Here is a 24,504-nt window from a genome sequence, read left to right as displayed (position 1 = left end):
AGAATTAATTCTGCAATCTGTGGATCTTTTAGATAAAGGCAAAATTATAGAAAGAATGCTAAAGCCATCTTGTTTATCCTAATATTTTGGACAAGAGAACCTGTTCCATGTTGAAAGCTCATCAGAGATGGAGTCTCTATAATCTCCTTCAACCAACCATAATTTCCAAAACTTGTTACTTACCATTAGGAAAGTCTTTCTTAGCTCTAATTCTGAACACTCGTGGCTCATGTCCTGTTATTCTTTTCTCGGTCCAGAGGCACAAGTGTTCATCCAGCCATATTTCCACTGGGGCCCTTGCCCTCCTTTATCTACTTGGCCCTTAAAAAACAAGCTACCACATGACACATCAGAAAGAAGGGGTCAGGCCCTTATATTGTGCATAGAAAGAAATAAGAACAAGGCGAGCTGCTTTCAGATTTTAAAACAACAACTTCCCTACTTGAGCCTTCCTGAATGGTGAAGTCCTTTTCCTGCCAGCTGGAGCTGACCAAGGGAACTTTATTCCTATCCAAACAGTGGCATGGTTCCAGGTTATAAACAGACTGTTCCCGCCACTGATCCTAGACCAATGTCTAATCTCAGGGTGGCAGATTTCTGGACACTTCCACCTTCTGTGACTGTCTTCTGGTATGGCCCTACGATCCCAGACATCTGTCTAAATATTTCTAAGGTACCTGTCACTGTCATCTCAAAGCACCCTAAACACCATGTGCATTTCCAGCTTCAGAATGACTCTACCTCTGAATCATCAAAAAGAGACTAAAGAGTTTTCAGTATAGTGTTTGCATTTAGTGTTGAATCAGCAGTTATCCTCCCATTTCTCTGAATCACATCTCTGGATATTTCTGAAACCTCTGAAAGAAGCATCTGAAGCGATTTGTAGATGGTTCAGATGTATGGGGAAAAGAAGGTGGGTCACGCCCAGTGGGGAAGTACGCAATCTGGACAAAAACAGCTATGTCTTGGAAGTGAGGGCCCAGGTTAGTGGTTACAGGCATTGGTTATAGGTTTCACTGAGAAATGAAATGAGATACTAAAGCAGATCTGGGACAAGTAAAAACCTTTACCTATGGCCTAAAGCAGCAACAACATTTTTAAAAACATGACTTATGCAGGGGAGCATTCTATAGCTTCTTAATATAGACAGGTCGTGTGGTATCGTGGAAAGAGATGAGGCTGGGAATCAAAACACTTGGGTTTGATCAAAGACACATTTTTTTGAAGGGGATAATAATTACAAAACCTGAACATTAATTTCTTCATTTGGAAAACAAGGGAAATAATGCCTGCTCTCCTACATTACAAGGTTATAATAGAAAAATTTTGTGAAGTCAAATTATTATCAGTGTACATTAATGTTAGTAGTAGATGTAGTAATGGCATCACTTTGGTGGATATTTATTGCTTTTTGGGGCACCTCACATCCATTCTCCCTTTTTTTTGTAACAGTGCCCCGGTTTACTTTGGGGAATTAATTCTTCTCCGTATCTTGATGGATTAGCCACCAAGAGCCTCTAATCTCCTAATGCTAAGCAGTGGACACCTACCCAACTGGACCAGCTGGACTCTCTCTCCTGAGACTGATTCTTGAGTGAGAAAATGTAAGATCAGAAAAAAAGAGATGAGTTGATTTTTTTAATGTCCATGGAGCCCTAAATACATTGTCTATTAATTCTTGCTACATAGACCCTGGAGCATCTCTGGTGGGGCAGGAATGGTGCTGTGTTCATCAAAACATTTTTACTTTCTTCCTGGACACAAAATAACAGGAGAAGTAACCCATGTCACTGACAGACCTGACCCTTAAAAAGTCCCCCATGAATGACCTTCCTTACTTTTTCTTTCTGTGCAGCCAGGAGCAAAGTTCTCCAATACAGCAAACTAAAACAATGGAGAAGCCTAGACCCCTACACCATACTTGGAAGGGAGCTCCCCAGGTAAAAGCCTCCTAACCCACATCTGACTATGACAAGATGACGTAATGAACTTCTGTGGTGGCAAGTCACTGAGATTTAGGGGTTGTTTTTACAGAAGCTAGTAAGTGTTACCCTAATATATTATCCTTTTTGGAGACTGATTTTCCAGCCTTTCTTTCAATTTTGATATCCTTCCAATGAATTCCTTTCCTGCTTAGGTTAGCCAAAGTCTACTTCTGTTGCTTTCAACCATAGTCCCGGATGGTTCTGTCACTAGTAAAAATTAAAATACCCAGATAAAGAATCATGACCGATGATTAAACCATGTTATATATCACTTGAGACTGTAGACATTTATTATATAAATACTTCATAAGTCAACAAATATATACTCAGCACTGATTAACATTTAAGAGGCACAAAGTAAATATTACAGATTCTGCCCATTTATCATTTAAAAAAAACAGTCATTCAAGCTTCTTTATTCTAGACACTCTGCTAAGCATTGCAGATAGAAAGATGAATGAGAACTGGTTCTTGCCCCTGAAGAGCTCATGTTCCAGTGCTAGTGAGAAGCGTCCGATGTCATAGGGGAAATCAAGACAAATACACATGCAGTACCCGTGTGGCCACTCACATGAAGTCAAACTAGAATATAAGACTGATAAGGTTCTGTCCTTGACCCTTTTCATTTTATATAATCTTCTTGGGTGACTCATCTAGTCTTCCATGGTTGTGACTCTCATTCATGACTCTCAAATCTATTATCTCTAATCCTAGTTTCTCCACTGAGTTCCAGACCTATATTTCTAATTGTCAGCAAGACATCTCCACCTTGGTGTCCCACAGGCCTCTCATATTCCACATGTTTTCTGCATCTGTGACTATTTCTGTTTTGTAAATAAGTTCATTTGTACCTTTTTTTTTTTTTTTTTTTTTTTAACCAAACTCATTCTCCTGCCCCTCCAACCTGCTTTCCAAACTGTGGCCTCTCTCCCGGTTGACGGAACGGTTGGCTACCCAGCTAGCTAGAAACCATGGTGTCCTTTTGACTCATCCCTCTCTCTCATTTTTTTTAATGCATTAGTCACCAAGATCCATCACTTCCATCTTAGAAATGTTTCTGTGTTGTTTGTTCTCATTACTCTGCTTCAGAATCTCATACCCTTTCACCCGTGCTGCTGTACCTCCCCATAACCCATCCCTCTGTTCTAGCACTCCTCTCTAATGCATTGTCCACCCTGCTGCTAATTATTGTTTTGACCCTGAGATCTAATTTCATTCCTCTGTTATGGTTTCTTTACTGGTTCCCCAAAGTCTTCAGATGACGTGCAAACTTCTTAGTCTGACACATAAGACACTTCATAATCTTGCTCCATCAACTTTCTCATCTTTACCTTTGTGAGTATAATGAGAAAACAAAATTCTTCCTAACTTTGCCTCTGATTTATCCCTTGAACGAGCTTTCCTTACTAATTGGTCATTTGAAATTCCAACCAGCTTTCTACTCCCCATGTCCTGATCATCCTTGAAGAAGAGCTCAAGTTTCAGCTCCTTCAAGCCTTCATCAAAAGTTTATTCTCCTTCTTGTGGAATTAGTCCTTTTAACCCTGACCTTCTGCAAAAGACCACAGTTCATTCCTGCTGGCTTCCTGTGAGTGAGCACCACCCTGTATGTTCTTGTAACCAACCTGTAACTCTTTTATCTCTGTCATGAGGACTGAATTACCGGGAGGTCATTTTCTCATTTATCAAGGTAGTCACATCATTCACATTCATCTACTTTTTAAACCAAGAATTTTAAAATTGAAAGAAAACTCAAAAATAACTGAGTTGAACACCTTTTCCTATACATAAATGCCTGATATAATAACTCATAAAAAATCTTCCACCTTCTTAAGGATACAGAAATTACTACTCCTAAGAACACTGATTGTATCTTTAGATGTCTCTCTGATTGTTAACAGTTCTTTCTTTATCCTGAGATGGACTCACTCCCTTTGTAACTTCCGCTCCTGGTTCGAGTTTTACCTAGCCACACAGACAGAGTAGGTTTCCAATCTCTCTTCTATACAATTTCACTTCAGATGTCTGGAGACACTTCCCATGCTCCCTTTCCCAAGTCCTCTTTCACTAGACCAAATCCTGCCAATTCCTCCTACCATTCCTCATATTAAGTTCAGTGGCTTATGGAGGTTGTAATTAGCAAACTGTGGACTCAGTTATCTTCCCACTGAGGTCTTAATCTCCTTGAGGATGACTTCAGAAATCAGGTTGCTCTCCCAGTCTCACACAGAAAGCATACCTAACAAATGGGCCTGCAGGATAAAACCACCAAATAATTAGCATTTTTGAAACTGTGACAGTACTTTGAAAAATTCCATAAAGGGGTGTCAAGACCAAGAAGACTCAGAATGTTGCATTTGGTAAATACAGTACTTCCTGCACCCAGAAAATCCTCATAGATTTCAAACTAACCCCTTTAATTAACGAACACAACTAGCATGGCAAATTTACCATGCTTTGAACATTTCTAATTATTTAGAATAATAAATTTCTAATTAATATGGAATATAGCAGAATTACATGTTTCTCCTCCCCAAGACCCCTAGTATGTATCTGTTTATCTCACAGATATGCTGCTTCTACTGTGATGAGCTGATTTGCAGCATCCCCACTTTCCCTTTATGGTTCTTTTTAGGGTAACACTGATTTCTGTTCTTATCTTTTCTTCCATCACTGTTGACCATTGTCATCTGAGTCTTCCCTTCGCCCACCTTGTGGTCCTGAGGACAGCATCTTTGCCCAAGGTGCTTTGTATGTTTCGATCCAGAGCAATGCCCTTCATACACTTCAGCACATCCTCAGATGACAAGGCTTTCACTTTGTTTCCCCACATTTGCAGATCTGGGACCAAATTATTTAAAGTGGCTTTTACCTGGCCTCTTTTTCCTGCACAGGCAATTACTTTGCTGCAAATGGTTGCACTGGCCAAATAACTGTGTTCACAATTAGCTAATTGCAGGCTCAGTGAGTCACTTGTTCCTTCAAACTTAGCCATTAGAGTTGTGTTATTAGGCAGAAATTTATCTTTTTATTCCCTACAGAGTCACAGCAGATCCTGAATCTGGTTGCCCTGTAGTCTTTTACAATGTCAATATAAACCTTTTACATTTTTATTTCCTTTTGAATATATGTCATATTTCCCATTCTTTTACAGATCACAGCAGTTAAGCTTCATATACTGGACTCATGTATTTGAGTAAACATGTATTTGAAATTAATTTAACTGTCTAAAAAGGGCTAATTATTATTAATTAAAGGGTTAATCATTAATGAATAATTATTACCTTAATCCATTTTGTAAACTATAAAATTAAGGCAAGCAGTACGGTTGATTTGCCAAAGTCATGATAGAGTAAAACTAAAAATCTTAAGCAAATTCCATTTTCTCCTGGGGCACTGAGTTTCCCACAGAGGGTAAAAATTAACCTTCAACCTCATTTGCTTCTAAAAGAAAGCACCTTAAATATTCCCCCCAAATTGTTAAGACCTGGTTTCTTGGAAGCTACAAAAAAATGTAAAATGGCTTCAAGGATTTACCTTTTATGCTACAATTAATGTTGTTTCTTTTCTTAATTTCTGTATGTTTTATTCTAATTTTCGTGTCCAGCCAACATTTATAGAGCACGAAATACGTGCTCAATTTTCAGTTTCATACAAGGAGGTCATCTCCCGCTGATATTCCTCCAGTCCACAAAAGAGAAAAGTAGCCAAAAGTAATGAGTTTTCATTTATGAAGAAACTAATATTAATAAGGATTAGGTTATATTTGCTTTGCGCATAACTTGGACACTTTTAGGTTTCAAGAAATTTGCCTTCCAATTAAACACTATTACGTCTCCCCCATAGCTCTTTTCACTGAGCACCTTTTATTATTAAAAGTTTACACCCATCTTTCCTTAGGATTGTCTTAAGTGGAGATAATTGAATGGGATAATTGAATTCCTTTGTCTCAGGAGATCCTAGTACACCAGCGAATTCTTATCTCTCAGCTTCTACCCTGCCTCAAAGGCCTCTGGCATTTTCCTCAATCATTAGCATATGTAAAGAATAAGAGCAGAGAGAAATCAGGGTTAAAGGTGCAAGTGGAAAGGAGGGGAAAAAAACTAAGAAAGCAGAAGAAACATTCAGGAAAATGGTAAAAAGTGGGCCATAGACACCAAGGAACAAAATATAATAAATACAACTACTGCTCATAAAGAACATATTTCTAAAACTGGTTTGTCTGTGCACCAAAGGTAAAGCCTGTGCATGCAACCTGCTGACACAAGCAGGGAGGAGAAGCGAGAAGAGGGAACAGTGCAAGCAGTCTAAGATGAAAATGTTACTGAGGGTTGTCACTTACCCAACACCAGCAGTTCCACCGAGTCCTCGTTCTTGCCCTCCAGGTCATCAGGGGTGGTGATGATACAGTAATAGAGTCCACTGTCTCCCCACAGGAGTTTTCCAATTTGAAGATCTGCATCTGTTATCACAAAGAGAAGGACCGGGTCCTAAACTCTGTCCTCTGAAGGAAAACACTAAACAACGGAGCGGGGGGCGGGGGGCGCAGCCCTTCTGGGTGTCTGTAGTGTTCTATTTCTTTCCCTGGATGGTGTTTGACGAGACGTTTGCTTTATTTAAGACAAACAACGAAACAATAAGAAAAGCTAGCATCCCTAAGGGGAGAGAATTAGAGCACCCCCAGAAACTGGTCTAGTTCCAGTCTGGTTTCTGGAATAGAAGACTGCTTTCAACCAGGCCTGCAGAGGCCCTTGAAAGCCAAGTAAATTCCAGAATTAACCTGGACTCCTGGAAATGAGCTGGGTTCACAGGAGTTCTTCAAAATTTGGAACTTTTCCTTGCCCAAAGCTTTAGGGAGCAGGAAAAAAAGGTGGAACTGTTGTAAAACTACCTGAGGCTTGGGCCATGGCATCTACCTGGCTCTGCAACTTGTACACATACATCCCTTTTCCCAGCAGAGGAACTTCTTAGGGAAGTCTGCTTTCTGAGTTAAGGAAAGGGCAATAAAGGCTGGTGTCAAGGTGCGAGGTATTTGACTGAGAAAGCTTTCACTAGAACCCATTTCAATTCAGTTCTGATAATAAATCCCTCAGACTGGAGGTCAGGCTCATGAAAGACTATTTCCAAAGCTCATCTCTGTCTTCTCTTGATATTACAACCCTCCATCCTTCCTCTCCATGCCATCCCATTAAAGCAATTTGCTAGGTTTCTTGATACTCCCATCCCCCATAAAATCAAAGTCTTGAGGGACTGAAAGGGTGCAAGGCTGACATCCTCTTGTATCTGGGAAGAATGGAACCAATCTTTCCTAGATTCAAACCAGAGACATTATTACCATGAACAATTGTGATCTCTCTGCCCCTGTAGAAATCTCCCAGGGTCACGGTCGAGCCCTGTTTGGAAGCTACCACTCGAACAGTCCTCCTACTGTCCAAACAATCCAAGTAGGGGTCCCATTCCAGGTTTCTTTTGCTGAGAGATTGGGCCCGGGGAGAGGACATGCCCAAGGATTCCCCCATGCGATCCTGGCAGTAGGACTTGAATTTCCACTGCACGACTGCAGGCTGATGGGAAGACGTGGAGAAGTGGCAGCGAAGCACAGTGGGCTGGAAGAGCATGGCCACCTTCTTCTTGTCGGGCACTGTGACCTGAAGGCCTCCAGCTACGGCTGCAAAATAGAATGAACATGTCCGAATGGTATCAGTATCCTGGACCTCACCTCACGTATCATAGGTGTGCCTTTCCACCTGACCTCCCTAACCTGTCTCTCCCCTTGTTTTCTCCATCACAATGAATAGCATCAATATCTACCTGGTTGCCTTGTCCAGAAACCTGCCTTCACTCCCAGTATCCAACTGGTCACAAAGTCATGTCAACTTGACCTCTTAACATCTTTAATATTTCCTTCCCCTTCTTTAACCCCACTACCATTGCTTGTGTGTACACTCTCCTCATTTCTTGCTTATAATTTTGCAATAATCTCTCGTCTGGTCTCCCTGCTGGCAGTTGCCCACAGGCAGTCCATTCTCCTTGCTATAAGTTCAGGTTATCTTTCTAAATCTGACTGTTATGGCTCTCCTTCTTAAAACCCTTCACTCATCCTCCATGGCCTTCAGGATAAAACCCAAAGTTCTCGGCAAGGCACTTAAGGTGCCCCATCAACTATTTCTCCTCTGCCTCACGTCTTGCAGCACCTCCATTTGAGCACCAACCTCCGATGATACCAAACTAACGGTTCCCCCAAGTGGGACGTGGTATATCACACCTCTAGATCTTGGCATGTGCTATTTCTTGTTTATGGAATGCTTTTTCCTCACTTCTCTTCCTGAGAAACTCTTTTCCATCTTTCAAAACCAATTCAAAGGCTTCTTGTCAAGTCTTCTGTGACCAGTCGATCCATTTGTCACTTCCTCCTTTGTGCCATCAGTATCCCCAGCATTCTCTAGACATTTACTATAATAATTTTGTAATAAGTTTGTACTTATTTTCATGCCTCCATCAGACTTGTCGGGTCAGGTAAGGAATGTGTCTTATCTTGCTGTCCTGGGTGAAACCCATAGATACTCAACAGCTATTTGATAAATGAGGACAGTGAAGCCAGGACATATGACTTCAGGAGGAAGTGACTTCCCTTCCAGCTGGCAAGCAAGCAAATGAGACAGAGATTAAGGGGAAAAGAAGGCTTTGAGAGGAATGGAGAATTTTGGATCAAAAGCAGTAGACTAAGTTCAAAAGCTTTGAAGGGTAATGCAAAACAGGGTGGGGGGAGACTAAAAAGCAGATGAGAAGTTTAAGTGTTTAAAAAGATCAGTTTGAGGCTTGGTGTCCAAGAAAGAGAGGGAAATTTCAGTGAATGAAAGCCCAGGGGAGTGTTTGAGAGGCAAAGGGCTTCTATGAACTTAATGGTAAGATCTAGAAATTCCAGGCAAAGAGAACATAACTTCTTCAGGTGAATGGGAGAGTTAAGAGTTTCTAGCTTGATCTGAGGTTAGAAGCAGAAGTAGAATAATAATGAGAGGCAGAAAAAAGGAATATGAATAGAAAGGCATGATAAAGAGGTTCAGAGTTGAATTCAGGAGGCTGCCAAGCCAGCTTCAGGTAGCTTGAGGCAAAGAGTTTCACCCTAGAGTTGCAGGTGGACTTGAGACATACAAGAAAGGGCTAGTTTCCAGGGGAAGCCTACTGTTCTTCACTATTGCCCATGGTCCCAATGACATCCCACAAAGCAAACTCACTCTCACAGCTCAAACATGCACTTATTCATGAACCTGTCTTTATAGAAGCTCTCTTAACAAGGGCAAGATACCATATTTGTACCTACTTCTGAGTTCCAGACCAGTGTCTCCCTTCCATGAAAGCACTGTGAAAACTAGGTTCTAATTCCTGTTAGGAAGAAAAGGATTCTGCATTCTATGGAATTGGGAAGAGAATGCAACAGAATATTTGAGATTTAGTGTTTCGAACCTAAGTGCTCGATAGCTACTATGGAATAAATGAAGGAATGGGTGAGCAAATGAATGACTATTAACATGGGAATTTCTAGGACTTTGCAGAGAAAACTGGTTAATTGACTCATAAACAGCATAGTATAGGAAGAGAGCGCTGGCATCAAAAGATAGGGCTTTGAATCTCATCTGGCCATTGTACTAATGGTGAGACCTTAATGAAGCCTCTTAAGCAATACTCACCTGTAAAATGAGCCTCATATTCCTTACTCAACAGAGTTGTTAACAAACCTTCTCTCTCTCTCTGGGCGCCTGCAGAGAGTGAACTCTATAACAGAGAACCTTGACCATGACCAGTAGAGGGGAGATCTCAAATGCAAATCCTACCTCACCTTTCCTGCCTTTGGCCTCGCCTCCCATTCTAAGGCTCCTGAATCTCGATGAATGTCCACCACTAATGGGTTTGATTATAGCCAAATTATGTAGATCAGCCCCATTGAGGGGCAAATAATTCCTAGAAAAGAACCCTAGTTCCCAGGCTCCACTGCGTCCCTTCACCACCCCCAAATGTTGGTGTGGCTGATTCCACTCTTTCTAACTCACACACCTGGATGAGGAAAAGGCTTTTTTTTTTTTTTAATAGTTTCTCCTTAAATTCTATTGCATTCATTTTTAACCTTGTAATTCTTCTTCAAAACCTTATTCACACTCCAGTTTTCCAGGTAACAAAATGGGACAGAGAGTTGAAGTGTCTTCAGTTAGCAGTAGTGGAGACTGGATAACCAATCACAGGCGTTGTTCCCAGCACAAGCCTTGGTAGTTGACCAACCACCTTTCTTCTCTGCTACCTATTCAGGCTCTTCTTGGGAAATCACATTTCCTTAGCATTCCAAGATAAATGAAACCAGCAAAGGAGGCAGGTGCAGCACAAAAGTGTTGGGGGGTGGGGAGGGCTGTTTTTGGTTTTTTTGAGAGAGTTAAGTATGGGTTTTCTTCATTAGATGATTACTAAGAGTAACCTCCTCCTCAGCTCTGTTCCCTGTTAATGGATTAGCTACTTGACCAAGCCATTCAGCTCCCTTAATTATTATTTTTTAAAATTGTGCACTCCCTTAATTATTAATAGAGGTTAGTCAATTCACAGCTTCTGTGACACACACATAAGTTCATGTTCCAAAGAATAAAGAATACGTTTTCAGAAACATCTGCCTTTTTACAGCATGATAATTAAAGGCATGGATTTTAGAGTGAGTCCTAATTTAGAATCCAAGCCCTACCACTTCCTAGCTGCATGACATAAGGCAAATTACTCAAGTCTTAGGAGTTTCAGTTTCCTTACTGGTAAAACCAGAATAATAGTAACTATCTTATGGAGCTGTTTGAGGGTTAAATAAGATTTTATCCTGGGCTTCCCTGGTGGCGCAGTGGTTGGGAGTCCGCCTGCCGATGCAGGGGACACGGGTTCGTGCCCGGGTCCGGGAAGATCCCACATGCCGCAGAGCGGCTGGGCCCGTGAGCCATGGCCACTGAGCCTGCGCGTCCAGAGCCTGTGCCCCGCAACGGGAGAGGCCACAACAGTGAGAGGCCCACGTACCACACACACACACACACAAAGATTTTACTCTAAGCACTTAGGATAACACTGGTATACAGTAAGCACTCAATAAATGTAGCTGTTGCTGCTCCTGGAAGCTGGAAACAGAGGGTACCCTGAGTGTGTGTACACATACACAGAGATATATACATATGCAGGTATAATGGAAACCTTGGGAGTCTAAGCTAAGGATAGATCTGGATAGCTAGGGAGGACAGATCTAGGAACTTTGAGAAAATGTCAGTTTATTGGATCTTTGAGGACCATAAAAGTGAAGAGTTAGAGAGAAAGCTGAAGATGCCAATCCCTGCGTTAGCTCTAGAAGCATCAAAATGTAGGATGAATGCCACCCAGGTCCCAAGCCTGCCCAGGCCAAACCTATTAGGAACCCCATTCCCACTGGAGGGTAAGGTCTAGAATTGCTCTTCTGGCCCTAACCCTGGGTTCTGGGCGAGGGCAGGGGTTCCTACACCCACTGAGCCACATGTCTTTCCCTCAGCCCGTGTTTATGTGAGACTGTGTTTCCACCTGATTTGCAGGTGGTACAAAAGCCTTGCCCTGAGTTCCAGTCTGCTTGCCTGGGCCCTAATATAAGCCCTTCTCCTGAGGATTAGGTTTTGTTTCCTATATCCTCACACACGACTGATCCATAACTGAAACTATAATCTTGCTATCCACCCAACTTCAGAAACTACCTCTCATGGGACACCCACTCCTACCCCAGATCAGGCCCTTCAGAGATAGTAGCTAATTTGGATGAGGACCAAGATTGACAGTTCCCCAGGGACACTGAGATTTGGCCTGGGAACACCCTCCCTCTGACTCCGATTCCCAATAGATCTGCCCTGGGGCTAGGTTAGTATCCTGAACTTGGGTGCCACCTCTTATAGATTTTTTTTTGTTTTTCTATGTTACCACCTGTCAGATGCCAAAAACCTAGTACTTCTTATGCTGGAGTCTATACAGGCTAATAAGAATATCTTTGAATGCCAGGTAAATAAATTAAAAATTTTCAGCCTCTTTGTAATGTTCACCTGTGCATTTGATCTAAGAAATCTTATTCTCCCGTGGTTCCAACTACCAGTTATGTCTCAGACCCTCAACTTCATGAAACCTCATCTGCACGTTTAACAGATACTTCAAATTAAACATATCTAAACTTTGTTCATCATCTTCTCTTTTCCCACCTCAACTCTTGCTTATAAACCAGTCTTTCTTGTCTCCCTAGCTCTTTTGCCGGTATACTCACTGTCCTATCATCCCAGATAGAACTCATAGCTTTGATCTCCTCTTTGGCTCTAACCATATTCAGTGGCCACTAATTCTAAATCTCTCTCAAATTTGACCCTTCTCTACTCCCATGGTCACTCCTAGTGGGAATAAATCAAGTTTCTATTCCTTCTACCAGGAAGTGATTATGAAACACTTACTGTATGTTAGGAATTGTATTAAGTGCCATTCATGGAGTATCTTAATAAATTCTCTCCAAAAATCCTGTAAAGTAGGTATTATCATTACACCCAATTTACAGATGAAGAAACTGATCCTCAGAAACTGTATGTATCTTGCCAAACACCTCAGGGTTAGCAAGTGACAGATTTGAACCCAGGCTGACTGGCCCCAAAGCTCTTACTATCACTTTACACAAGTCCTCATTACATTTGTGGTTTTGTAATAGCCTCTTCTGTGGTCTCCCTACTTCCAGCCCAATGTACTCTCCACATTTTTTCTATCTAGAATATTCTTTTTTTAAAAGACAGATCCAATCATGTCAGGCTATAAGGCCTCCAATGATTTCCCATTCCTTTTAGGATAAAACCCAAATGCCTTGACACAGCATGTAAGGTCTTCTCCATGATTTGGGCCCATACAAGTTCCAGGCATACTAAGATGTTTTCCATTCTTTGACTATAAATATGTTATCCTCCCATCCTGGGGAAACATCAGGGCATGTAACTGAGGAGTTTCTGGGAGGTAGACTGAGAGAAGCACTGAGTGTGTGTCATGCACACACATGAACAAGCACGTGCTGGCACAATGGGAAGTCTGGGACTCTGAGTCCAGGCAGGGGTGACACCATAAGGGACTTGTGTTTTTAAGCTCTTATAAGAACATTTACAGAAGTATGGAAAGAATCCATGTTTCATCCTACAAAGTAAAGCAAGTATCCCAAAAAACTTGAAAGAGTGAAGTGAAGTATGTCCGATATCATACTATATAGAACACATCTGTAAAAATTAGGATTCCTGAAAGAAGCACCAGAAGACATATTGAAGATTGAAGATTACAGGTGGTTTTCTACATTTGCAGAGGAGGGAATCATCATTCTTAGACCATCAGACCATTCCTTCTGTTTTTATTGTGCCCCTGATCCTCAGGAAAACTGCCCTTGGCTATCTAATACAAATTCATTCAAAAACATGTTTTAAAATACAATGTTACATTCTGGGAACATAGATTTAAAAGACCAGTCTCTGAGATTGAGAAATTCAACATAAACTTGGTTTCTAACTCTAAGGTCCCTGAGGGCAAGGACCAGGATTGGTTGATTCTGTATCCTCAGTATACAGCAAGCGCTATTTTAGGGAATGAATATGTGGAATGAACAAATGAACAAGTGAATCTGAAGGGCCTTTCTTAGCAGGTGGTCCTCAGTGCAGAGAATGGATTCTGGTCAATAACTAGGAAAGCTGCCTAGAAGTAGAGTGATGAGTGACAGCTCAGAGCATCAGCTCCCATCTCAGCTAGTCACCAGGGGTACCAAGTCACCAGGCCAGGGAGGATCAGCTCCAAGTGCAGACAATGCCTCACTGCATGTGGCAAAATAAGTTCCTGCCCCAATTCTCATGTAAAGAAAAGGATTCTATACATGACGAATTGTGTTCCTGCAAGGATAACAAAAGCAGTATCTACAGAAATGCCGTTCTTATTTTAGTACTTTCATTTTTTTCAAAGCAAGTTCCTTTTTCCCACTAGTTGTAAGCTATTCCTGCCAGCATCTTTGAGAGGCAGATCTATAAGCACAGCCCCATTTTAGAGAAACAAAGATTGCTGCTAAAGATCATGGAAAATTATCATCACCACAGACAGGCATCTTTAGAAATTTTGTATCAAGCTCACCCATTCCTTAACTCTTGAACTCCCAGAAGTGGGATTTGACCTCAGAATTGCCCATTCACCAGCATATCTTGGCTTTCAGACTCCTAAGTTTTTTCTTCATTCAGTATGACAATACACATCTTCCTTTTCCTGCCTTTAAGCTAGATCTTTAAGAAATTCATCTTTTTGTCCTCACATTTTTAACATACTGTCCCAATTTCCTAGGACATTGTTTTAGGAACAATTAATGGGCAGGTGTTCTAAGTGTAAGAGATGAATAAGGAGTGTCCGAGCATCTCCACTAGGTTTGGTCCATGGCGTGTCCATCCCTTAGTAGCAATGTCAGCATGGGAAGCAAACCATTTTGAGAAATGATGACCCACAGGCTCAATTTTTAAAGACAAAACACAGCTTGAACCTTTTTTCCCCCAGAAGTAGAAACCATTCATCTTCTTGATATAGTTGGGTTAAATAGTAAAATAAAAAAGCCTTTACCAAGAAGAGTAGACATTTCCTTGCTGTTTGGCTATTTTCTAAGCCTAGTTCTCCAGCTTGCCTATTAGTCCTGTAAGTTACTCAACTTCCTTTCAATAAGTTTCTTTCCTGCTTAAATTGGACAGAATCAGTTTCTCTTGTTTGCTACCATAGTACCTAATGGCTTGATCCATTTTAGGGTTAGGGTGGCCAGATGTACTATTTTGAGATAATAAAAAATATGACAGCATTCTTGCATGTTTTCTCCCCAAGACTCCTAAAAGGCATCAGTATCTCCCCCCTTTCCATGGGGCTAAAGTAAACACTGGTGCTGCCCTCACCCAGGTGGGCATTGCTCATGGCCTAGTTATTATTTGCTGCCAATAACTCTAGTGCTTGTGCACACAGAGCTTGCCATTCATTAAGCATATGTTCTGTGTGTCCCATGGAGCCATGCTTTCCCATTCTCTGCCACCACTGCGCAGATGAAAGCAAGAAGCATATCTCCTTTCTGTCTGATTGCCTCGTCTTCCAGAGATCTGAAATGAGCTCATGGGTAATGTCTAGCTGGCCCACATGCTGTTCCCGTACGACTAAAGCAGTACTAAAAGAGGTCAGTCTCTACCCTGCAGGGCCGAGGTACTTTGGAAGCTGTCCTGATGCATTCAGGTGGGTCAGACTTCTAGGATGGATCAGCCATTTGGACAGAGAAAGCTCCTGTATGAAAGCTCTTCTCCACTTTTATCAACTTGTTACCTGCATTTCCAGTTTAGATCTCTCACCCAAGCTCCAGACCCAAATATATAACTTCATTCTCCATCTGGATGTTATACAAGCACCCCAAACTCATCATTCTATAGATGGAGATGCTAACTTACCCCTTCTTTTAGTAACAGAACTTCCCAGGTTTTAATCTGGCCAGCCAAGCCAGCTACATACTACATTTCCTAGCCTCCCTTACAGCTAATTGTGGCCATGGGACTAGATTCAGGATATAGGTATGTGAGGAGAAGTGATGTGTGTAATTTCCATGTCACCTCTCTAAAAATAAACTACTTGCCCTGACCCTCTGCTTTCCTTGCTTCTACTTGCTGAAGAGTAACTATCACTGGAGCAGTCTTGGGAGCCAAATGTGGGGAATGGTAGACTCAGTCCCACTAGATCTCTACTGTTACAGGAGAGAGAGAAAAAAACCAGTTTTGTATGAGTTACTGTACTTTAGGGTCTTTTTGTTATAGCATCTTAGGCTATACTCTAACTAACCTAATGAAAAAAACTGAACCTGTCTCTCCCTCCCTTAAACGTTTCTCCTCCTGTATTAGTTCATGTCCACAAATGGCATCCCCAGCAGACCCAAGCCAGGTACCTGGAGGCATCTTTGACACTCCTGTCTTTCAGCCTCCACATCCAACCAACCCAGGACTATGGACTACTTCCTCCATCTCTGGTCACTCTGTCCACTTCTCTCATCTCCACCGCACCACAAGATTGCAGGATCTCATCATATCTTGCTTCTCTTTCTGCAAGGGTCTTCTAGCTGGTTTTTGCTGCAAGTCTGCCTATGTCTAATCTACCCTTCACACTGAGGTGCAAATGATATTTCTAAAATGCACATCTGATCGCAGCACTCCTTTACTCTCACCCTTTTAAAGACTCCCTCTAGGCATTCAGAAGCACAAGGGTTCATTTCAGATGGAGCCACTCTCTTCCATTCCTCCTGCACCACTAAATTCTCCAGCCATACTAAAATATTTGTACTTTTTGAAAAACATCATGTCCTCTTTTGATTGTTGGCTTTTGCACATGCTGTTTCCTCTGTAAATTTCCCTTCCCTCCGTCCCACTCTTTCTCTAGTAACTCCTACTTATCTTTCCGGACTTCCTCAGCTATCACTTCCTGTAGAAGCTTCTTCTTGCTCTTATTACAGTCATATTACCCTAGAGAATCACATCACCTTGCCTGAGAAGTTCCTATTTAGTCATCTCTCTGCCATTAATAACAAGCTCTCTCCTTCAGGCTTTTAAAAAGTCTGCTACGTAGTAGGTACTCAATACATTTGTTGAATGATTTAACGCAGTTGATGGATTGTATTATTTGTTCCCAGTTAGTTTTCCCTCCTCACTCTTAGATTGTTCCCTGTAGGTAGAGTACACTTACTACTCCAATGACTAGAGGCTTGGCCATGTGACATGCTTTGGCCAATGGAATGTGAGTATATGTGCCATAAGACTTGTCCAAGCAGAAGCTTAAAAGGCATTTGTGTGGTTTGGCTCTGTGCCCTCCCCCTACCCACCTTGAGTCCTCCACCATGAGAACAGCATGCCTAGATAGTGGCTGCTCCTTCATCCTGGGCCTTGGAATAAGAAGACATTTGGAACTGAGCCAAGTCCACCAATTGGCTACAGTTGACCTGCAACTGACTGCAGCTGTCATATAACATGAGCGACTAAATGTTTGGTGTTGTGAGCTGTTGAGATTATGGAGTTGCTTGTTGCTGCATCAAAATGCTGACTAATATTCCTATTTGGGGTTCATAAGTATTGAGAGCTTACTATTTGCCAAATATTGTGCTAGGAGTTGTACACAATTTCATTTTAATTATCACAACAACCCTATAAGTTAGCTTCTCCACTTTAAAGCTAAAGAAAATAAGGTAAACTATTAGGTTAGTATTCAAATCCAGGTCAGTTTGAGCCTCATCCCTCTCCCCCAGCAGCCCCCTGATAAGCCAAGGGCAAAGGAGGAGCGACAATACAGGATCCCAGGTGAATGTGAAGGTTCTACTCCTATTTTAGAGAACCACTTCCTGCAGGGCTCTAGCTGCTGTAGGAGAACAGGGAAGCAGCATGTTCTTCTTCTGAGTTCTTCCTTGTTTCTTGGCCCATAAAGAACTCTGGTTATCCAGAATGCCTTCTTTCATTCTCAGGAAGCCAAAAGCTGTCTTGAAGACCAAGATTTTAAGCCTACATATGCCACAGTCACATCCTGTGTAGCTCCTGGATGCACAGTACCAGCCCCTAGTCCCAGAGGGGCTCTGACATGCCAGCAGTCTCTGCTGTCACAGGGTCACATCCACTGCTCTCCTGTGCCTCATCACTAGAGCACTCCTCATTCACTCTTTTCCTGTAGATCTTAGGATTTAATTAGAAATACTAAATGCTATTCTTTATCACTTCTCCCTGTCATATTTCCCTGAGTTCTATGAACTCTGAGCCTCACTCCCCAATGCCCCATAATAGACACCATGTATGTTCCTTTAAATCAGGAGTCCCAGTTTTACCCACCTTAACCAGAAAATAATGTTTCTCTTGGATTCAGGCATTTGAAACAATCAAGTCATATGTAAGTCAGTGACACTATTTCTTATTATAATCAGTAAGATACCATAGATTTAGACCAGTCATTTACTCCCTTTTATGTATAGGTAGGTAATATCAGCCTTACTTATTTAGAAGGATCAAAAGGGATAATGTCCATGAAAGCCATTTAACACATAGAAAAGAAAGCATTACAGTATCTAAATAAGCAAGAGCAACAATCAGATCATACCTTTCTTTATATTCCTGATTGGCAGTAAGTTGATATAAGAGCTAAAATAGTTGGAAGGGGTGAAGAGGTGAGTGTGTCTTGGAACAAAAAGTTGAGACTAGAAGGGACGTTCTAGGGCCATGTTGGCTAGAGTACGATTCATCTCATCTGGCCCAAAGCACTTTCCTTGCTTCAGCAGTCCCCAGTATGACTACATTTAATTGTTCAGAGTAGACCCTATGCTGTCCACCAAGCACTCAGTGCTACTCCACTTGTTCCTCTGAAAATGCTAACAAGAGCTCTCCCTTCCCAGCTGCCATTTTTCATTCCAATCATTAGTGGTCAGGGAAAGGCTGAAGACAAATGGGGCTCCCTCCATGGCTCCTCACTAAGGATCTATTGCTTTGTAAGTTTGATTTCCAACTCATCAAAATTAAATGGAGAAAAGTTCAGAACCATAGAATCTGAGAGCTGAAAGTGACCTAAGACGTGACCTCATTCAAAAGATTATAATACATGCAACCCCATGTTCACTGCAGCTTTATTTACAATAGCCAAGATATGGAAACAACCTAAGTGTCCATCACTTCATGAATGGATAAAGAAGGTGCCATGTATATTTTTTATATGTGTGTGTGTATATATATATAAAATTTATATTTATATACATGTACACACAATGGACTATTATTCAGCCATAAGAAAGAATAAAATCTTGCCATTTGTGACAACATGGATGGACCTTGAGGTCATTACGTTAAGTGAAATAAGTCAGAAAGACAAATACTGTATGATCTCACTTATACATGTAAACTTTACAAACAAAAACAAAAAACTGAGCTCAAAGATACAGAGAACAGATTGGTGGTTGCCAGAGGTGGTGGGTGGGTGAAGGGGGTCAAAGTGTACAAGCTTCCAGTTATAAAATAAATAAGTCCTGAGGATATAATGTACAGCATGATGACTATAGTTAATAATACTGTGTTGAATATTTGAAAGTGGCTAACAGAATAAATGTTGAAAGTTATCACAGGAAAAAAGTTTGTAACTATAAATGGTGATGGATGTTTAACTACTTTTTTTTTTTTTTTTTTTTTTTGCGGTACGCGGGCCTCTCACTGTTGTGGCCTCTCCCGTTGCGGAGCACAGGCTCCGGACGCACAGGCCCAGCGGCCATGGCTCACGGGCCCAGCCGCTCCGCGGCATATGGGATCCTCCCGGACCGGGGCACGAACCCGTATCCCCTGCATCGGCAGGCGGACTCTCAACCACTGCGCCACCAGGGAGGCCCTTAACTACTTATTGTTGTGAGCATTTCGTAATATATACAAACATGGACTCATGTTGTACACCCGAAACTAATATAATGTTACATGTCAATTATATCTCAATGAAAAAATAAAATAAAATTACATGCCAAAAATAAAAAAACTGATCATAAGACCCAGATCCCATGGATATACAGTTACTTTGTGAAGAAGATGGGACTGGACCCCCATCCTCAAATCCCAGGTCAGGGTTCTTTCCACTAACTAAGTCCTGGTACTAATATTACTAACGCTGTACTAAGCACTTGAACTAAGACCACGGCATGGTACTAGCATAGTGTTGCACTAGGACTACTAGAACTAATACCTAAATCTGTGTAAACTAGACATTTAGCAGAATCATGAGTCTAAAATCTAAAGAGTAATGGGGATACTGAAACAACCCCCCTCTCCTAGTTCAGAGAGAAGCACCCAGGCTGAGCATGGTGGGACATGGAGAGGGCTGTGACAAGATGCTGAGAGAAGATGCTCCAGTATGAAAAAGGTCTCTTCCATGGAGGAAAGTAGAACAGAGGAGGGAGAAAAATTGAAAAGTATAAAGGATCGGAAAGGAGATAATGGAAATTAAGGTGTCAGGAATCTCTAAAAGCAACTCTTTCTTCTCCAGGGCTAATTACACTTTAACCCTCCATACTCAAGCCCATCCTCTCATGGTCACCAGGCATCTACCTGAATGCAAACCAAACCAGCCACTGTGTCTGGATACCTCCCTGCCTGCTGCAGGCTGGGTCAGAAGCCACCATGAGGCACCCACACCAGTCAGTGCAGATCTCTATCATGGCCTTTGTAAGGGGTACTCCATAACTGTACCCTTCCATCACTGGAGTCTCCACCGTCAAACTGTAAGCTCCTTGAAGGCAGGGCTGTCTTATTAACCCCAACACAATGCCTGGATGTGACAGTAACTCAGCAGCTGACTGTGCATGAATAAATGTATTAACTCAGCCATCACCTCTTTGGGAGTTTGTTTCCGAGCTGCTCCATTCCCATCCCAGGTTTCAGGCACGTATGCCTCATCCGTGCTCTCGTAGCCGCTGTGCGGCTCTCGTGGCTCCTATCATAGGACCTCTTACCTCCATATCAAAATCACCTAAAAACTCATTTGAGTCACTGAGTAGACTGACAAGTCTTTGAGGGCAAGGACTATGTCTTTCTCTCTTTATTCTCAGCACCTATCATAATACTTAGAAACCACAGGAATTTAATACAGACTTGGAGAAAGGATGAATAAATGAATGAATACAACCAAAAGCGTACCAAAAGAAATGCTAATAGAACAAGCACTCTTCGTCACAGAGAGACCCAAAAGAGTCTCCAGGAAAACGAACTGCCTGCTCCCAGAGTGTCGCCACAGCTCTGGCATTTCTTGCAGCCTCTGCTGCCATGAAGGGCTGAAACGCCATCCACATTCAAGAACAAAGACAGAGTGAACCCTCCTCAAGTCTATTGCTAGATGGCACCTGTTGCTAAAATAGCAGCTGGTAAGCATTTTGTTTTGTGCAAAACGACAAGGACAACAACAAAACAATTTATTACAGGAAGCAGCATCACAATGACAATGAGAAATCATGAGGCTAAATATATAGCAGAAAAAAAATACAGAATTTTGGTAATGAAAGACGAGGAAGGAGCTGCTAGAGTCTGAGGAAAAAAGCCTGAAGTGTTGATTAGAAATTGCTCAGCCTGCATGAAAAGAGAGAAACTAGGGGGGGTGGGGGGGAAAGGGGAGGAGAGGAAGAGATAAAGAGAGAAGAGAGAGAAAGGGAGGGAGAGGGAGAATGAATGTGGTTTTTTTTCCTGGCTCTCTGACTCATTTTTAATGTGTCCTTTCCTTTCTCCCTCCCCTTCCACCACCCCCTCAAGACAGAATTCATTGATTGGGCTGGACTAAAATGTCTTACCTTTCCGTCTCCTGGTTGCTCTGTGAACAATGAGTCTGAATCCATCTCATCCTTGACTGCTCCTCTGTCTTCCCTCCCTCCCTCTCCCCAGCCGCCATTGTTAGCTGCTGCACTTTGCTGAGGCTTGTCCACGGTGGGATGCGGGGCGGGGGGTGGGGGGACTGGGACCAGGGGATGCCAGTGGGATCTCTGGAGCCAGGCTCACTTGCAGAGCCTGGAAGTCCCAGCTCTCTGACAGCTGGGATGGCCCTGATAACTAACCTGTTGCCTGCTTCCAGGCAGGAGCAACCTCTCCAGGTGCGGATGGGAGAAGGCACAGACCAGATGAAGCAGCACCTCCCCTCAAGACAAAAACAACCCCCCCACACACACACACACACCCCACAAAGCTCAGAGAGGGAGCTCAGGAGAGTGCAGACAGGACTGGCCCGGGGTTTGGGAGGACTGGGTCTAGCGCCGGCTCCAACACAAACTTGCTGTGTGCACATAGCCTCTCTGGGCCTCCATCTGTATAAACTGAGAAGACTGAATTAGATGGTCCCAGGGACCATTTCATGAAAAGCTGTCAGCAAGGGCTATATGTTCCCCTTCTGCCCCATGCCCTGCAAATCCCTAGAGAGTTCTTTTTGGGTATTCCCCAGGGTGTCTGGAAGAGCACCTCTGACTTGGGGACCCCTCCCCAGATGCCTAGCTGACTTCAGGGAGGCGGTGATAAAGGTTCAAGGCCAAAGTTCCCCTCAAATATGATAACTGAGAAGTAGAGGCAAATTAAGGACATTCAGAATCAGTGAGGGTGGAAGTAGAAGGCACTAAGAAGCCAGGGGAGTGGGGAGGCATGGATCAGGCAATCCCTGAAATTAGAGATGATTCATATTTGAATAATGTGGGAGGAATGAACTCACAGCAGCCAAGAGAAGAGGCTAACTGCTGAGGGACCCCTCCCCAAACCTAAACCCCGCAGTGGGCAAGAGCCAATGTTAGGGACCTTTCATTAGGAATAGAAAAAAAAACTGAGGCAATCTATAATCTTATTCTGAAGCTAAGGGACACAGTGGTTTTGTCTTTCTTCTTAAATGTATTTTATCCTCTTTCAATCATTTGCCTTAGATATTTTTATCTTGTTCCTCTTTTCCTACTGACTTGATTTTTCCCAGTCTTCAGTGCTCCCAGAGGGGACACTACTTTGTTCTTGGTGCTATTTTCCATTTTCTCTCCTGCCTTTCACTACCCCATCTTGTCTTCACCACTTCTCCGCTCCCTTGTTCCTCTCCTCCAACTCTTGGTTCCACCTTGCTTTGAATTGTTGCCTCAGACCCAGTCCAGACTACCCAAGCCTTCCTAACCCCTCCACCTCCACCCCAGGCAGGGCTGCTCTGTGACTCTCTCAGGGCTGCCCATTCAGCCTGGCCACCTATCTCTCAACCTCACAGATCATCCTGTGGGAACACGTGCTGGGAACCAGAGCCGTTCCAGACCCCAGGAGGGTGGGGAGAAAGTTCACCAAAAGGGAGGGGGAAACACGGAGGTCTCAGCTAGAAGAAGTGACTCTAATGCTAAGGCAAGGCCCTACATTCTGAATATCTCTGCAAATTATCTTTATTAGAGGGTGTTCCCACCTGTTTATGGGGGAAGGAAGGCTCTTCTCTTCTATGGGACCACTCCCCAAATGGCACCAAATGCGAGTGGGGCCCTCAACTCCACAACCAATCAAGCCTCCATCCCCATGTCCTTCCTCATCCCCGCTCCCCTGCACACCTGGGAGCCACTGAAGAATGCCCCTGGGGCTCCCGGCTTCTCTAGGGAAGGAATTAAGAAGACACTCCTTTACTTCCAACCCCCAGAAAACCAGTTCTCTTAATCAGTTTCCTCCGAGCTTTCATTTTTTTTCCCAACCAGGCTTTTCCCAGGACTCACAGCATTACAAACTCAAGATAAGACCGAGGAAGAACCGTTGTATGGAAGGAGAAATGCACACCGGAAAGAACAATCTCATATCTCGAATGAGTCAAAACACCTGCATCTCGATCCAGCTCACTTGATACCGGGTTTCTCCCCGCCTCCCCCATCATTCTAACACACACACACACACACACACACACACACACCCCTCCCCCCACTTACCACCAGCCTGCTAAGCAGCTTTAAGCACAATGGGGGGTAACTGGGGGTGCGGTGCGGTGGGCTAGGGTTAGAACAGTACCAGTACCGGAATACATATAAAGTTATCCGTCTCGGTAGAAAACGCCTCTTACCTGTTAGCCAGAAGAGAGCAACCCACGCCAGCACGACCCTGTCCATTTTCCCCAACTTCCCATCCAGATTAAGGAGTGAGGGAAGTGGGAAGCGACAGAGACGAGAGGATCGAGGTAACCGAGCGGCGGAGGCGACGGCGGGCGCGAGCGGGCCCCCGGAGTCCCTGGGCGCCGCCGCCCGGGCCGCGCAGGCGGGGCCCCGGGCTGACCGCGCCGCCGGCGGCACGCGCGCTGCCGCGGGCTCCCGGGGTCCGCGCGGCGCTCGGCGGCGCCTTCCCCGCGGGCTGGCGCACCCGCACGCCCAGGCAGCTTGGCCCACCGAGCGCCTTCCGGCCGCAGAGCGCGCCGCGCGGGGGAGCTCGGCCGCCGGCTCCCGGCCCCGCCGCCAGCCGCCCCGGGGCTACCAAAGTTTCTCGGTCACGTGCACGGCCCTGCGGCCCGCAGGTCAGAGCTGAGTGACAAAGTACAGGGGGAAGAGGGGGCGCGGGGGAGGCGGCAGGGCGGGCTGAGCGGAGCCGGGAGCGATCAGCGCGGCTGCTCCCAGCGAAGCCAGCGTTCGGGACCCGAGCCAGAAACGGGGTTGGGGACTCGAGGAGGGGGAGTCTGGGTACGCACGTGGCCAGGGCCATTCTGAACTGGGACAGAGGGACCTGCGGGGACTTGGCATAACTTATTGGCAAGGGTGTGCGCTTTCGTTGACCCCCCTGCCCCTCCGTTCGGTTCCCTTTTTGACAGTGCAAGGAACCGAGGGGCTCAGCAGAATTGGAAAAGGTAGGCGGGAATCCCGCGTCGAAACTTTCTGTTAAAACATTACGAGGTTAAAGCAGTATGAGATAAGGGCATGCAGCTCTTTAACAGAAAATATGTAAAACTAGAATGAAATGAACAATTATACGGC

The 24,504-nt window shown here is 43.6% G+C and overlaps 1 protein-coding gene across 2 annotated transcripts in view; it reads right to left on the bottom strand.

Moving 5' to 3' along the window:
* Positions 1 to 23,699, bottom strand: part of ILDR2 (immunoglobulin like domain containing receptor 2) — a 58,725-nt gene extending 35,026 nt beyond the window's left edge. For both annotated transcript variants that reach the window (XM_082614229.1, XM_082614230.1), the window contains exons 1-3: positions 23,607 to 23,699; positions 7,321 to 7,653; positions 6,328 to 6,447 (exon numbers count right to left, since the gene is read on the bottom strand). In XM_082614229.1, coding sequence (XP_082470355.1) covers positions 6,328 to 6,447; positions 7,321 to 7,653; positions 23,607 to 23,652 — 499 coding nt within the window. In that variant the 5' untranslated portion in view covers positions 23,653 to 23,699. The remainder of the gene's footprint in view (positions 1 to 6,327; positions 6,448 to 7,320; positions 7,654 to 23,606) is intronic.
* Positions 23,700 to 24,504: the final 805 nt, after the last annotated feature.

Source organism: Mesoplodon mirus, assembly GCF_964341445.2.
Source record: "Mesoplodon mirus genome assembly, chromosome: 3".
Lineage (NCBI taxonomy): Eukaryota > Metazoa > Chordata > Mammalia > Artiodactyla > Ziphiidae > Mesoplodon > Mesoplodon mirus.
The sequence above is the reverse complement of the archived record's forward strand: the minus strand, read 5'-3'. Positions and strand labels throughout refer to the sequence as shown.